This window comes from Thunnus thynnus, chromosome 5 (genome assembly GCF_963924715.1).
Source record: "Thunnus thynnus chromosome 5, fThuThy2.1, whole genome shotgun sequence".
Taxonomy (NCBI): domain Eukaryota; kingdom Metazoa; phylum Chordata; class Actinopteri; order Scombriformes; family Scombridae; genus Thunnus; species Thunnus thynnus.
This window is the reverse complement of record NC_089521.1, coordinates 2,727,125-2,744,372: the sequence shown is the minus strand read 5'-3', so window position 1 is coordinate 2,744,372 and position 17,248 is coordinate 2,727,125. Positions and strand designations below refer to the sequence as shown.

Sequence of the window (17,248 nt, the reverse complement as noted above, 5' to 3'; positions counted from 1 at the left end):
GCTTTTTTGTCAGATTTGCAAATTTTATATCAGTTTGCACACTAAAACAGACTTGTTTCGCATTGTTCATCTAACACATAATATGGAATATCAACACAGCTTTGACAACAAAGTCTGGTACCTTTTAGAAGCAGGGTACAGCTCCACGGTCACCACCTCAATGCCGTTCCATGCAGCTGCACTGACGCCACAGAACAGACACTGCAGGGCAATGATCGCTGATTGGCTGAAGCTCAGAAACAGCAAAAAGGTACAGCCTGCTGAAATGAGCATGGAGCCACCTGAAGAGATACACACAGATCCTACAATGAATCCTTTCTCACTGTATGTAATTTTAATATATTGTCACATATCTGTAGAACTAAGACTTTGGCTGAACTCAAAAAAGACTCAAAGAGAGAACAATTGTATCAGAACATCAAACTAAAGAGCCATCAGTCCAGCCCACAATGTTTGACGCAACACACTATAGGTTTACATTTACTATTTAGCCTCTGCATTTCAACAGAGGCTGATATATAACTGTAGGTTCCACATGCACCAAACTGACTGTAGACAATGTATACCCCACTACATGGGCCACAACTGTAGTGCACATGGACTACAAACAGGGCTGTATATGAACCATGTGTTGGGGCTTTGGGAGGCATGCCATCCCATCCATATTCCACTAGGTTAGACTACAATTCATTCAAGTCCTTCATTTTCAGGATGAAAATTAGCCAAACCCACTCCCAAATCTTCATGGTTTTCTTGCTTTGTACTAACTGAGAACTGAGATCAAATTCTAAAGAGTTTTCTAAACACTAACTATGGTATGGTTAAGATTAGGGAAAGATCGTGGTTGGTTTGGGTTTGGGAAGAGTTTCCATGAGTCCATGTTGGATCCAAAATTTTAGAAAACATGCACCTCACAGTTACACAGAAACTCTCTGGCAACAAAGGACACTTCACATCTAACCCTAATAGCCTGGCCTGCATCTATAAAATAAGATCAAACTTCCAAAACATCACCTATAATCTTGACCCTGCCGATCTTCTCCATGAAGAGGGCAGAGATGATGTTGCCGGGCAACACGGCCAGACTGCCCAGGAAGCTAACCAGGTAAATGAGAACGTCATTGTCCTCAACAGTGTCCAGGTGGCAGCCATGTTTGTTGTGCTCAAAGGTGGCATTCTCCATCTTGCAGTCGATGAACTTCTCCTCCCACAGGTCTACAGAGTACAAGGAGACCATGAAACATAAGATGGAATTTACAGAACAAGGTCAACTGATTAGCCTTCAACCTGATTCAGTGAAACATTTGTCAAGGTTTTGTATATCTGGAATATTGTTGGAAATTTTCTTTTTTCATTCAAACCTCTCAGCTCTCTCTGCAGTGGATATTTTGTGCTCTCTAAATTCTTTATCTCCTTTATTTTCCAATTTGTTCATGTCAGTTTTTTTTATTCCAGGTTGAAAATAAATGTAAAAGTTTTTACCATTTTTATCACTTGGGACCGCAGTTGGAATTGAACTGCCATGCTGTACCTACAGTAATGACTTACATGGCAGCACATTTCTAAAAGAGGTATAGATAATTTTTTGAAGAATTGTGGTCAGTATTGGAGGAATAATTGGACCATAAATTCTGTCTACTGCACCTGGGTTTTGAACTCTCAAAAACTCAGACAGACTGACAGACAGACACCATTTTTAAAGGCTTTGTTAATGGCTTTTTGGCCCTGTTTACACCTGGCATTAACATGTGTCTCCGGTGATCTGATCATAAGTGGACAGCTTTAAGTACGTCTGTTTACACCTGAGTGACCACTTGTGATTGGATCTCACTTCCTCGCTCTATATGCAAATAAACACATCATTTCCGTTTGCAAAGACTAAATTTGTTCGTTTTTAACCGGCGGGAGGACCAGCAGGGGTCCATGTATCCTTCGTCCAAAGCTGTGTTCAATTTGTTTGATAATAGGATAAACAAATATACAATGCATTGTGTGCCCCCTCACGAAAACCAAATGCCTGTCCTATTGATTTGCTCTAGCGCCACATCGGAATATAGACACATATATAGAGTTATATGCAGCGATCTCCCCGCAGCTACGTCTCTCCATTGAGAGACGCTGTTCACATCTACGCACAAATCACAGCAGCTTAACTTCATTGATTATTCAAATCTCCAACACGCTGACAGGATCGGTCAGGATCTAATGTTAATTAACGTTATGTGTTTTTCTACACATCCAATAGGTCAGCTGTTACACACACAGTCCAGGTTCATACAGTGAAACTGTTTGGAGTAAAGCAGACGTCCTCCTGATAAATCCTGAGCTCATTATGTTTAGCAGCATGGCAAAACTAAAAACTGTAGTTATCAACTTGACAGGACAGAGGAAACTATCCAGCAAAGTTTAGCTTCTGAAATATTTTTTTAGACAGACAAGTGAAAAATGAATGGTTTAATTTCTATTCAAATTGTTGATTTGATGAGGAAAACCAGTTAGCGAAATGGGAAAAACAGGGAAAAATAGAGGACGTCAGTTGAGTAGGCGGTCCCTCAATGTGGCCCAGGACACATTGCGTTTACGCTGCTAAATGAATGTGGTCACATGCGGCCCAGACCACCTCCGAAAGTGGTCTGAGTGATCGGATCTCAATGCGTCCTCAATGCGTCTTGGGTGCATTCACACCTGTATTTAGAGCTGTCCACTTGTGATCAGATCACCCGAGATGCATGTTAGTGCCAGGTGTAAACAGGGCCTTTGAAGGTTAAAGGACCAATTTTTTGGGCTACTTGGGTGCATTGAAACAAACACAACACTGACATTTTACCACCTAATTAGAGACCTTGTTGGGCTAATGTGTTAGCAAACAGTTGCCTTTTTACATGTCCAGCAGACAAAGAGAAACATTAGCATTCATTTGGAGTTGTGTTTTTGTCCACCTTATGAATGTCAGTTGGACAAAAACATCAAATGTAAGTCCAGGATTGACTCTCCTTTTAGCTCTGTTTTGGTCTCCACCAGCTCCTGAGAAAATCTGTCTCTCTTTAGCTGATAGATGCTCCACTTTGTTTACCAGCTGGTCTCTAACTTTGTCTATCTGCTGTTTGGCGCTGGCAGGTAGTGTACAGTGGGTTTATTAGAGCTTTCTCACTGAAAACAGCTGCACACTGCTGCTAATGTGAGGGTGATCCAAACCCTAAAGCTGCCAACTCAAAAATTAAAACAATGAGCTGAAAGACTCTTAACCGCTCTTTGGAGCTGAGGGGAAGTGCAGAGTTATAATTCTCTGTTATGTGGGTCTGTCAAGAGTTGTACATTACACAATGGGCCAAATCCATAAAGGGATTGCGTGGCTTTAGTGGCTGCTAAACCTGTGCAAATGAGACAAAAAGATGTGTAATTCACAAAGCACCTGTAAAAGGTGAAATTCATAGCTTGATTGATTGACTTCTCATACACATTCTAGCAAAGTTATGAAACACAACAAAGCTAGAAAGCTTATTTCCATTGTGTACCTTAATTGGGTGAGTGGGGGGAGTGCACTGAGCAGCATAATTTTACACACCAACAACATCACAAGAATAGAAAACACACAAATCCAAAAAAACCCCAAAACATCATCACCATTAAAGATATAAAGTACAAAACACTGACAAAATCATTAAGGAACGGAACACAGCAGAACCTTTTTAAGAACCTTTTTAAGAAGAAATGCATAGCAAATTGTGCTGCCAAGCAAATAGCGTCATGGTGCACCTGTTCCATTTGCATGTACATAAATTAGGTAATATTCATACATTCAGTGCAAAACTGGCCCCTTTCTATGCAAACAAGCCTTGTTGCAAAAACAGTCCAGTTCACAAAGACCAGCGCTAATAGCCACACACAGTTAGGGTGGAGTTATTAGCATCTTCAGAGAGTTGGTGTTAACTGCATGAATACTTACTCCTAGAAAAACACTAGAAACAGCTCCGCTCACTCAAACAGATGCAAAACAAGGGCAAATTGTGCTCAGCTGCAAAACTTTGTGGGCGTGCTTGCACCGGCATATCATTGGCACAAAATCTTTTGTGAATAGGACCTCAAAACGGAGCAGATTGCGAGTGAAAATGCCGCACAATTCACAGTGCTATTAGCAGGTGCAATCCATTCTTTGTGGATGGGGCCCATTATCTTTTGATCCATTGTTCATATAAAAATATTGATCGAGCAGCTTTAAGTCATTGTTGTGAACACCAAGTGGGATGCCAGGTTGTGAAAAATCATGTTGGCTGGAGTTTATTTTCCTTCAGCATGACATTTTAATTGTCTTTTTAGCTAGCTTTTTAGTTCATCAGGAAAAATCATCCAATGAACTGCTTACCTTTTGAAAATCTTCTGTAGAGCATCTGGTTTAAATCCATGTATTAATGACTTTACATTTACATCTGCAGACTTGTTGAATATTTCTAAAACCTCTTCATTAACTAATACTTTATTAACATTTATGATTGCAAATATCCTACTAACTTTTTCTGATGGCTTATAAGAGGGAGATATATTTAACAATTTGGCAACACAAAAGTTATCAATTGCTTATAACTGATCTATGAAAGATTCATAAATAATTTATTAAACCATTAATAGAGCCATTAGTGACATATTTTTAACCCTTTATAAAAGATGTCTTAGCATGAAGTGGTACCAAAAGGCTTAACCTTTTTTTGGAAATGTGATAAGAATCAGTACATTATACTAATATACTAATAATACTCTGCCTCAACAGCTGAGGTGTTAAATGTGATTGATAACAAGTAATGTGATTTGCAATGCAGTGCTGTGTCAATATGACATGCCTTATAGTGAAACACTGATGGTATGATTAATGACTTTGTTTCATGTCATGTTTCATATTGATAAGGACTTGAGCATTGCAAACATTTGTTTAACCTTTCTGGTCTGGAGTGGTTAAACATGTTAGTTTCTGGCTAACATCACCTCATGCCTTGTTTGTGGTTGATGACTGATGGTCAAGTACATCAGCTATCACTTTAAACCACACCGGATCTCTAACTTTCTCAAAGTCCTACTCCAGCTGAACCTACCTGTGTTATAGAAGACAGTGGAGCGGATGGTGCAGTTCTCAAACACTGTGTCTGTGGACCTGATGTCCTCAAAGCGACAGTCTTCAAACAGTGAGTCCTCAAACTTCACTGACTTCAGCTCTATACTGATGAACCTATGGGGATGGTATGGGACAAGCACACACACACACAAACCAACAGACAAAGAAAACATGGACTGACTTCTATCGCTGTGGCAGCACAGAACCAGAACGGACAGAATGGGCTCCACTGAACAGTAATTCACAGTGGTAAATCTGATATGCCCGTCACTGATAACACTGCCATGGAAATGAGTATTGCTTCACATGTGGACAGAGTGATCATCTCCATGGCGATATTATATTCTCAGTGGCAGGCCTACTGATTATTCTATTCATGATGTTTGCAAGTTAAGACCCATTTTGTCTGTTTTAATTCTGCAAAAAGCATAGAAGTTAAATGATATACAGTAGTGTAACATACACTGCACTGAAAACTCTCTGTTGCAGAGGTGAAGCATCCTTGAAGATACACTCCCTTATTTTTATGCACAGCCTAATCACAACTATAAATCCCCATGTTTCCAGCCAGCTCACTACTGATGTTTTAGAATTTACCTGGTGCAAGCCAGAAGATGCACTTGTCTTAATAAATGGAAAGTCAAAATCACATTCATGCAAACATAACAGGGTGCAAATTCACCGTTGGTGGAAAAGACCAGTAATATAATAATATTGTCCGAAGAATGAATGCTTTTGGGATTAAAAAGTGGATTTGTGTGCACTCTTGCTTCTGAACCAGCAAGCTGCGGAGGTCCCGACCCCTTAATGTAATTAGTCTTTCTTCGTCCATGTTGACTGCTGGGAAATGTAATTGAATGTATTCCATGGACATACAGAGAGGAGAGGGGGAAAAGAAGAGAGACTGGAGGGAAATAATGGAAAGAACTACCGAATTCCTGGTGAGTTTCAGTCAGAGGCTGAACTGAACACAAACACACACACACACACACACACACACACACACACACACAGAGTTGGTGCTTGCCGTTGCTCGCTAGTTTACTGCTAATGTATTCTGGCTGTTTGGTGCAAATTAATACAAATTATCCCATAGTCAAACTCGCGCAAGTAATGCAAGGTGAAAATTCGTTTCACATTTGGTGTGAGCACTTCATTACTTCATTAAGCTTGAACGCCTGTTTAGCTCTGCCTTCCCTCTGGCTTTAAACACTTTTATTCACAGTTTTAGTTTTAAAACATCAACAGTGAGCTCAGAGGAACTTTTGGGACTTGTGAGTGCTTTATTAGGTGCAGTAACAAAATAAGGGGGTGTATCTTTAATTACTTCAACCACATGACAGGGAACCTTTAGTATATGGTTGTATACTAAATAAAAGTATACCGTACATTATATCAGAATATAGTGATAAAATAAAAAAGTGAACCATTAGCATATGCAGTAAAGTGTTTACCTGTAGACATATAGCTAATGTTTCACATACACATTAACGCAGCATGCTGCTTTGTGATAACAACATAACTGAGAATGAAATGATTGATACACTACAATAACAACATTTGTGTCTATTGGAACAAGGTTCTAGTGGTCCTTTTCAACAGAACATGGAAAGGAGTACTGTCTACACACATGACTTCTCCTTGGTAGATTGAGTACTGCTGTGCTCTCCTGAGCATGTTTTAGAACAAGGTATTTTAGAAAAGTTACAAGAATTTCAATTCAACCAAAGGAGCAAGATCCCTAGAAAACACAGTACTGTAGCTTCACTGCATTCATGCTAAAAATCATAGATGGAGAAGGACAGTGGGTGCTACATACTGTAGCGTCTCTGGAAACATTCTGATGATGGTTTTGGAAAAAAAGTACTCTTATATATTGAAGGTGAATAAACAGGATTTTTTCCATTCTTATGTTGTCTCTTTGATCTCAGTTCAGTCAATTGAAACAGAAGATTTATAGGATTTTATTTAATTCTCAAATGGTTCGGTTGAAACAAAAGTTTAGTGACCTCAAGTCTGCAGTATATCTTTGCGTCTGGTGTGTGGCACAGTGGGACTTACTTGTCATTGATGTATTCCCCTTCTCTATGGATCTGGTTCTCCAAAGAAAAGTTAAAATGGAAGTTCTCCACTCGTTCTTTATGGAATACCTAAAAAGAGAGAGAAACGACATTAACCAGATCCAGGTGTTTGTGAACCAAACAGTGTCACTTCAGACTTAAAAAGATGAACAGATACACCAAATTTCATAAATGTTTTAACAAAATGATTCCATGCTTACTTGAGGGGGACAAAACATACCTGCACTGCAAATTCTCATATGCTGCACAACACTTTAAATGACTTGAAGATCTAAATTCTTGACAAATTCATTAATATTTTCAGCAATTCATACATCATTGCTTTCTCCAACATCAAAACTCATGGTGTTAGATCCATAATACTAACAGTGAATTAAAGATGAAGTGGGTTTATGGACATCGTTCCATGATCAGGCACATTGGACATATAAGGCCCAAAAAGTATAAAATCTAACAAGATGTGTTGTGTCTGTGAATTGACTGAGTTATGACTCTGTGAAGAAGGAGTACGTTTAGTGACAAATTGTGTCCTTTAGGTGCAAAAGGATAATCGTTGTTGTTGTTACCTTGACTTTGGACTGGTACTCTTCATGCTGAAGGTGTTTGATCATGTCAGGGAACCATACAGACAGACCGTAGAAACTGTGACAGTGTAGTTTGAGAGACGACAGAGTCAATAAAAGATTCACAGAACAATCAGAATGTAACTTTGTGCCACAGTAAGAACTGGCAGATGAAGACAGAGTCATATGGGTTGCTTTTAAATGCAAAAACTCTACTCTAGTGGTGGAAACGCTTACTTTAGATGACAATGTGAACTAACCTGAAAGCCATGCAGAACCAGATGATGGCCATGAAGAGTGTAGCAAACCTCAGCTCAGCAGACAGGAGAGATGCTACGTTCCTCAACACCTGGGACAAATATGCACATACAGCAGTGAACCAAGAACCAAGTCCCTCCAGATTTAGTCTCTATATGCTCCTTCTTCATAATGTAGTTCCAATATAAGGACCTGTTTTACACTTAAGTTTCCATATCCATGAATCCTATAGGAAGGTGACACATTCTGACCTTTGTCAGAGGGTGTCAATTGTCATTGTTGGGTGAAAACTTCTATCTCATGTTTTCAGGAAATGTGAAAAAAACTGCCTTTTTCTATAAGCTTGACCATGAGTTGAGTTACATTTTGGGTTTATGAGGCAGCTTTTACAACTGTTTCATCAGTCCAAGAAGTCATAATACTTACTCAGACCAAGGAAGAGCAATATCCTACAGTTGAACTGAAAATATTAAATTTACCAGTAGCATTGTTTCAGACATGAATGGAAATCACTTGCTTACTTTCTTCTCTTGAATGTGGCTGGACAGAGTAAGTCATACTTTAGGTTCCTAACAAGCCACATTCCAAAACTACTGTCTTCTGCCTTTAGACATACAACGACAAAGCTCAGTGAATGTCTGTCCTTTCCATTACACTGCATTATTGATGCATGTCTTAATCAACTCAAGACACAGATAACATTGCTGGTGTTTCAGGTGCCACTGTTGCTAGCATTAACATTTTACAGAGACCTAAGATCTGATAATCAGTTAAAATATTACACAGCCTCTAATGTGCTTTAATATGTTAATAAAATGCTTCTACCACTGAGTGGGTGCAAATTCAGTTTTCAAATTCTAGACATAGTCACTTTAATTTTGTATGAAATGTTACATAGAATTAACTATTATCGGAGGAAATGTAGAGTAATAAGATTAAGAGTTTACAACCATGCTAGCAAGTCTGTGAGGCTGTACTTGAACTAAACGCTAACATCAGAATACTAACTTGCTCACGATGAAAATGCTAGCATGTTGATGTTTAGCTGGTATAATGTTCACCATGTTCACTGTGTTGGTTTTGTATGAAGACATGCTAACATATGCTAATTAATCAATTAATAACCCAGCAAGTATAGCTAATGATGGGAATGTCATTAGTTTTGCAGGTGTTTGGTCATAAAACAAAGCACTAAAGTCAGAGGGTCACCAAAGTCATTAGAATACGCCACTTGGGAACCATGAATGTGTGTACCAAATTTTATAACAATCCAAGTAGATATTGAGATACAGTATATCACAGCATAAGAAAAAATGACTTGCTCGTGAATGTCAGAGGATCACAAAAGTGACCTAGAGGCACCTTGAATATCTGTTGTAAATATCATCACAATCCAGCCAATAGCTGCTGAGATATTTCAGTCTGATCCACAAATGTCAACCTCATTGTGATGCTAGAGGACATCATCACAGTCTAGATTTCATCCTCTGGGGACCATGAATGTGTGTAAAAACTTTCATAAACTCATAAAAAAAACTCTTAGTCTGTACTGGCAGAGTGCAACACTCAGATCACAGTGCTTACACAATTAGTTATATTCCTACAGTATATGAAGGCAATTTAGAGTCTGATAGTCTGTAAGACTCAGGAAACAGGCAAACAAGTACAGAGTACAAAAACAAACGCACATCATTACCACAGCTCCAACCACTGAGCCAGCACGTTGCCAGATGTGGTCTCCTTTACTGTGTGTTAGTACGTACCAGTTTACAGAGTGTTAGTGAGCGGACAGCCCAACGCTGTACAGCTGTTCCTGTAGCACTCTGAATCTCAATGAACTCATCCTCTGCTGTCTTAGGAGCCTTGATGTGAGTCACCTAAAAGGAGACCGAGAAAGGGAAAACAACATCAGTTTCTCCTGGATGCAACTAAAATTCTGTTGTGTCTGAAAGAGCTCTTCAAAAGTCAGCTCTTTAGTCATCAGTAAAATCTATAAATATATTTGTAGATTTATTAGTGACTTACAAATGAGACTTTCACACTCAGGGGGAAATAATCCATCACATTTAACATTCCTCCCAGAGGTTGTAGGAGCAGCATTTCGAGCTGATCTGGTCAATTTTTTAAACAGGTATTTTGTTAATATTTGATACTGGTCTTTTTACACTCTGGAAACTATGAACCACCAGCTTTATGGGTGAAACTATGTCTGTGACTGTGCCCAGCCATGAAAACAGCAGGTCTTATTACATCTGTTTTTTCAGTGTGATCTGAAACATCTAATCACACCAGCTCGCTGTAATTGTCAGTTCAGTCAGACACATTTGCAGCAAATGGTTATACAATTTACAAGTTATACAACTCTGATGATGGTCTCTAAATGGTAAATGGACTGCACTTATATAGTGCCTTTCTAGTCTTCTGACCACTTTTACACCACAAGCCTCATTCACCCATTCATGCACACATTCATACACTGATGGCAGGGGCTGCCATGCAAGGTGCCAACCTGTGCATCAGTAGAAACAAACTCATTCACATATACATTCACAATTTGGCAATTGGCCATTTGGGTTTCAGTATCTTGCCCAAGGACACTTCGACATATGGACTGGAGGAGCCGGGAAGCGAACCGCCGATTTTCCGATAAGTGGACGACCCGTTCTAACTCCTAAGCCACATTCGCCCCAATTCTAACTTAAGGTTAGAAGTTCTACAGTTTTTAATGGCAGCCTAAATAATGTTCACAACCTGTATCTACAGTCCAACCTGAAAATGAGATGAGTAGCAAGATACTTGACTCATTAAGTTAATGTATCTGTTTGAATGTATCTGACTTTTTAGCTGTCCAATCAAATCTGAAGGACTATTCGTCCTGCACTTTTGAGACTGTCCCATGAGGCAACTACCTAGCCAATAAAATATGTTAAAGTGCAATGTCACTGACGGTCGCTAGATGCTGGCTCTGACACACTCCAATTCAAAAAGTTAATTTTTTTTCAGTGAGTCATTATTGTCTCAATCTCTAAATTCAGGCCCTCTAATAAGTGTGCTGGTGGCCATTTTGGAAATTATTGCTCCGTTAATACTAGTAGCTTTGATGTCTGCTGTGTGGGCATTGATTGACAGCTGTGATTGACATTTGCATCACCTGCTACTCTCCCCAGCTCCAGGACTCACACTGAATCACACAATTTTCACAATATTTCACTAAGTTTAATATTGCTTGTGTCATGAGAGTGAGAGGAGCAGATGGACCCAAACGCAAGAGATGGCAGGCAGGCAAGATACGATGCAGAATTTTTAATGAAACAATACAAAAAGTCACTGGAGACACTGAGTCACAGGAAAAGTACCAGAAACACAGAACAAACACAGATGACTCGACAAGGACTGAACTCAAAACTGGACTATAAATACACACTAAACTAATCAGGGAATGGGGAACAGGTGACTAGACAAAAGGACAGGCTGGGAGTGGTTGGCTGAGGGAAACACAGGGAGCAGGGCAGGGCTGACGAGACTGATACAGGGCAGGTGTGGGGAAGACTCAGAGCAGGGCAGGGCTAATGAGGGTAATGCAGGGCAGGTGAGAGGAGTAGCACATGAACACAGAAGGAGAAAACACAGGGAAACCAGAAAACCAAAAACACAATAAGAACAGTCCGACCAATAAAGGCAACCCAAATGCCAGAAAGTGGGGGGTGGGAGGGGGGGCATCTGATGGATAATAACAACCAAGGAATTCAAAAGAACAAAAACAAAAAAGTCCAAAAAACAACCGAAAGTCCATTCAGTATGTGACAACTTGATTATGATACCTGCCTTGTTAGCACAATTTAGCTGTAGAAGTTAACGTTAGCCCAAGTGTGCAGTGCTCAGTGTTCCCAGTAAGCTAGCATTAGTTTGGAGGTAGCGGGCCATGTTTCTAGAGCATGAAAGGCAACACCCTGCACTCCTTATTTGGAAGGAAAGATGGCGCCAACCATAAGCTGCAACTCTCGGTTTTAAACTGCCTCCAATGCAAACCAACGTGTGTTGGACAGCTACATGTACTCACAGTGAAGACTTTTTCTGGCTGTCCTTTGGCCCTCCAGTTGGTGTCATGGACCTGCTTCAGGATCATCCACGCTTCATCATGCTTGGCATTCTGCTCCACACACACGAACACAGCAATGAAAATAACAGAGAAACTTGTATTAATGGAAAAAAATAAAGGACTAATTTGCAATTTCATCACCATTATCACACAGCAGTTTGTTTCTGTGTGTTTCCCTCTGAGACTTACTATGTACATATTTTACGGGAATGCATTGAACTCAGGCCTTTATGCATGCAAAGCATATGCAAGGTCACCATGGTACACTCCAAAGATTAAAACGGTGCAGATCAAGTATAAATGTGTAATGCATTATTGATTCATTCAGCATCAGAGGTCCTGTGTTCTTGGTTGAAATCACAAGTAATTTAACTTGTGTCAACATAATTTAGCTGGGAGAGTTCCAGGTTTAATGAAGCCCACAGAACCTTTTGAACTATAAACTGTCAGCCTTTCACCGCATCCAGAAAGAGTTAGAGTTGGAATGTAAAAACGCATGTAACCTGAATACCAATATGAACAGTTTCATTTTTGCTACAGTGAACATGTCCAGTTCACATGGCAGCAGTCTCACCTCCAGCAGGAAGCGGGGGCTCTCAGGCATGAAGGTGAGTCCAACTAGAGAGGCGATGGCAGGAAGAGCTGCAACCAGGACAAACACCCTCCAGCTGTGGAACTGGAACTCTGTGCCCATGCTGAACCCCCAACCTGCACACACACACACACACACACACACACATATATATTTCCATACTGTTCATGTAAGGATACTGTCATGACACCATTCATTACCATGACATTCACAATCATTGCTGGAAATTTTAAGTGTAGGCTTATGAATACAGTAAACAAATAATAAAAAAGGTCCATTCAAACTGACAAATGGCAAACTTGCTTTGCTTTGACTGACCAACAGTTAGCCAACAATGAAAGGTTCCGCACAGGCATTTTCAGTTATTCTGGTGGATAAGCCCAGTTGGCAGAGCCATGCTGGGAAAGGTCACAGACTTAATGCACTAATAGAGGTATGGTCACACCAGCCTTGCAAACAACAAAACTGCTTTCCTCTCATTCCTGAAACACAATGTGATGTCACAGTTCCGATGTGGGTAATAAATAAATGATGAGCATTGCAATGTGAGACTGTAAACAGTGTATGAGAGCCATGCTGCAGTTTGTGGTCTGGTAGTGTGATTTTTTAGTAAACATGGTGATGACACACGTTAGAATATTCTTCATTTCACAGTGCATGAGTGTTCCCACTGGTCAACCAAGCTGTAATGCCCCTTGAGGCCGGTAGGCTGCTTGACAGTTGGTGAGGACCAAAGTCGTAGTCAGCTTTCCCCCCAAATGGATACAATGAGCCCATTCCACACTTGACAACAGACTTGGTCAAGTGACACAAAGGTGAGATTTATGAATCAGAAGTGTTTTCATACAGTAGTTTTGGGTCCTACAAGAGAAAAGACTCCAAGTCAACCATTATCCCAGCTAGGCTAGTGATAGTCAGTCAGTCTGAGCTTCTCTATATTTTCTCTCAACCGTTCTTTTTTTCCTTCTGGTATTTTTGTCCAATAAAAAGTTACTGAGGATGGAAAATAAAGCTCTCCAAACCCAGTAGCTGGTTGTACCACCGTCTTCTTTCTCATAACTGTCTGCTTCCTGTCTCACCAAAAGTCAACACTGACAAGAAGGCTTGCTATTGGTCAACAGCTAAAATTTGCAGGTCAAAGTTCACTAAGGTTGAAACAGATGTGAAAAATATGTATGATTTTATTGGCAAATCCACTGAGTGCTGTGATTCCATTAGAATGAATTGAATTTACAGTTTTAAATGTGACTAGGCCTTTAAGCAGCAGTAAATTGCATTTGGATTGACAGCTTGATGGATCTGCTCACTGGGGGCCAGGTGGGGGCAGGTTGGGGCCAGGTGTCTGTGGTTACTGGTGGCCTCACCACATTTTAAAGGTGCAGTCTGTGATGTCAATAGACAGAGCTGGCACAGATAGTAAATGCAAGTCACTTTTTTGGGATGGTTTAGCTACTTCTGGGGTACATTTAGTGTTGTGTATGTTGTTGTTTAGGGTGCTGTATATTGGGTGCTGTATTTTTTTGCTTTTTGGGGAAGAAGAGTTTTCTCAAGAAAAACCTCCCTGCTTTCTTCTCAGCTCATTAAACAGCTTTTTAATGGTTAAAAATGTTGAGAGGAGTTGATGTGGTTGGCAGTACTGTTGTTTACCCCAAATCCACCTGCTGTTGTGAGCAATATTTTCAAAACTTTCAGCATGATTTTTTTTATTTTTATTTATTTATTTTATCTTTATTTTTTGTGAGGGGGAAGAGGGACAACACATTTTTAGAGCAGGCTTTGGGTGCCACTCAGGCCATTTGCTTTCTTAGCCCATGACTTTTTTTGATGCCACAAATCTCATGCGTATGGCATTAATGTGTATTCTGTTTTCAAAAGAATGAATGGCAGCATGCAGATTGTGTAGAAATGGTGACAGATTTACAACACATTTCATTTATTTTAGTTTATTTAGAAATTTTACAAATGTCAACATGTCAGTCCTGCAGTCCTGTCTGTATCAACCTCAGGGTTTAGTAAACTCTGTATTAGTAGTTGTAAAGTTTTCTCACATGGAGCATTAAAGGCATATTGTTTAGTGTTCACTACAGTATTAACCTTTTATGTCTAACTTCTTACCGTATCTGGGAATGATTCCCCAGGCAGTGAATGAGGCGTAGATCCCACCAATCATCCAGAACATACACAACCAGGACAGATGCTCTCCTCTCTTGTCCATCTGAAGGAACTCAGAGAAGTACGAGTACACGATTGGCACTGTGCCACCAATACTGAGAGACAGACAGTGAGAGAGAAAAGAAAGACAGACAGAGAGTTATAATCACTATTAAAAATTCCAAAAATATAACCACAAAAATAAACCAATTTTTCTTCATGGAGGAATAATTATACAAAAGTGTAAGAGGAAATAGATTTCAGATGCGTTATGGGCAAAATTAAGGATATAAAAAAGAAATATGCTCATTGTAAAAATGTATCCATTAAAGGAAGCCTTTAATTAGGAGTTTTGCCACAAACATTACAGGAAGAGTTAAAAGTCAGGGTGCAAGAACAAGGACAAAGGTTTTGCTTCTCTCAAGGGGAACAAAGGATTTATTTTGTGACACAAAGTAAAAACATGAATATTATGACATGGTGGTCCAGATGTGTTATATACAGTAAGGTCGGGTAAAGCATATCTACCTATGAGATGTGGTGTTGTGGTGTGAACTGTTGGTGGTGGTGTATCACTTGCACTGTGCTGTGTCTGTGCAGTATGTGACCTGATTTCTGAGTCGGAGTGTGTGGCTCCCTGTGGACTACAGTAATTCTGAAACAGAACACTCTGGTTGGTGTTTTATTGCAGTGACACAGCAGACTGTGCATGTAGAGCTTGGTTAAATGTATGATCTCCGTATTAAAGGACTGCATTAGTGGCCAAAAACTTATGAATCCTTTGAAATAGCCACTGAAAAAATGGTATGCAGAAAAAAGAAACTGTTAGACATCGGTGTCAACAATGTGACAGCAAAAAGGGACTACAGTACCCAGAAATCCTGTAAGGTGAAAGTACATTGCAGACAACACTGTTCTGCAGGTTAATACCAAACAATTTCAGAGCGACAAAAGAGGAATTAAAATCTTTCTTAGTGCAGCTTTGAAAATACATGGTTGTCAAGACATCACTGTTTTTTAGCTCCTAAAAAGTTTATAATTTCAGAGGTAATTATTCACTTGACAGCAGCATATATTGAATGAATGAATGAACGGTTTTATTTTTGTGTCTGGCCATTTACATGACCCATCCCTCATGGAATTATTCAGACACATGAGTTAACAACAAACCAAACATTCTGCACTCCATATAGAACAGAGTATGAGGATTTATCAATGTACACTGAAGATTTCATTTCTTTAGTCACCTGATGTTATGATGCTGTACATTTGATGACTTATAAACAAAATTACAGTCGATATATTTCTGAGCACTGAAACTCCATCCACTGATGAAATTTGGTTGAAAGCTCTGGAAAAAGCTTAAAAGTAGACCTTTTTTTGTCAAATATTTCTTATATGGCTTTTTACTCATGCCAGATTCACAAAGCATTTATGTATTCTGACATTTTCTAAAGAGTTATAATGTTATATAAACATAACTTATGTGTTAAAACCTGTTTAAATTGAAACAATAAATCTAGTGTGTGTGTGTGTGTGTGAGGTGTGTGTGTGTGTGTTACCCGATGCCAGACAGTAGCCTGAAGAAGAGGAAGAAGCCGTAGCCCTGAGCAAACGAGGACAGGAAGGTAAAGACACAGTTTATAGCTAATGCCACAACCAGACAGCGCCGACGGCCAACTTTGTCTGCCAGACCTCCCCACAAGAACGCTCCCACCATCATGCTCAGAAAGACGATCAGACCTGCAGAGAGAAACAGAGGCAGGGGGAGAGATTGTCAGTGGCATCATGTCAGTCAAGTAAAAAAACACACTTACAGAATGTTTGGAGCTGCCCAGTATGACCATGACCCCCCACCCCTGACAAGCTTGTGCAAAGCCAGGGATATAATTTTACCAACCAAAGAGCTTTATGTTATTTCAGAAAAAAAGAAAAGCCTTTTCAGTTTAAAACTGGTGGTCCACAGCCTCTTTGCTTGTTAACATCCCTCCATCCTGCCTTTTCTGTTTAAACTTTCAAATAAAATTATATTTAAACTTAGCCATGTCTTCTTTTCCTTTATTTAACCAAGTAAAAGTCTCATTGAGAGCGTGACCTTCACAGTCGTACAGTCAGTCTACGTGTCCTGAGCTCAGTTTTTGCAACAAGAAAACTGGATGAAAACTGGAAACAACTGCTCAAGAGTTAATTAAGCCCAGTCAGATGCTTCTTGAATTCAGTGAATATTTAGATGAAACTGTGACTTTGGTAAAGACTATGAAAACTAAGTGTTATGGAAATATGAATATATGATGTAAGACATGAATGTGCTGCAGCAAGGTCTTCTTCAAATGTGTGAAGAAAGTTATTTTGGTTAATAGCTGAAGAGATCTGATATTTTGAGAACATTTCTGATTTTTA

General features: G+C 39.6%; 1 protein-coding gene across 1 annotated transcript in view; it reads right to left on the bottom strand.

Annotated features, from left to right (window-relative positions):
* The window catches only part of LOC137182475 (synaptic vesicle glycoprotein 2B-like), a 61,729-nt gene that overhangs the window by 5,937 nt on the left and 38,544 nt on the right, over nucleotides 1-17,248 (bottom strand). The window contains exons 4-14 of the mRNA XM_067588706.1: nucleotides 16,411-16,591; nucleotides 14,813-14,964; nucleotides 12,680-12,813; nucleotides 12,067-12,156; nucleotides 9,770-9,883; nucleotides 8,009-8,097; nucleotides 7,752-7,827; nucleotides 7,166-7,254; nucleotides 5,085-5,218; nucleotides 1,015-1,215; nucleotides 122-281 (exon numbers count right to left, since the gene is read on the bottom strand). Of these exons, the coding sequence (XP_067444807.1) occupies nucleotides 122-281; nucleotides 1,015-1,215; nucleotides 5,085-5,218; nucleotides 7,166-7,254; nucleotides 7,752-7,827; nucleotides 8,009-8,097; nucleotides 9,770-9,883; nucleotides 12,067-12,156; nucleotides 12,680-12,813; nucleotides 14,813-14,964; nucleotides 16,411-16,591 (1,420 nt within the window). The remainder of the gene's footprint in view (nucleotides 1-121; nucleotides 282-1,014; nucleotides 1,216-5,084; nucleotides 5,219-7,165; nucleotides 7,255-7,751; nucleotides 7,828-8,008; nucleotides 8,098-9,769; nucleotides 9,884-12,066; nucleotides 12,157-12,679; nucleotides 12,814-14,812; nucleotides 14,965-16,410; nucleotides 16,592-17,248) is intronic.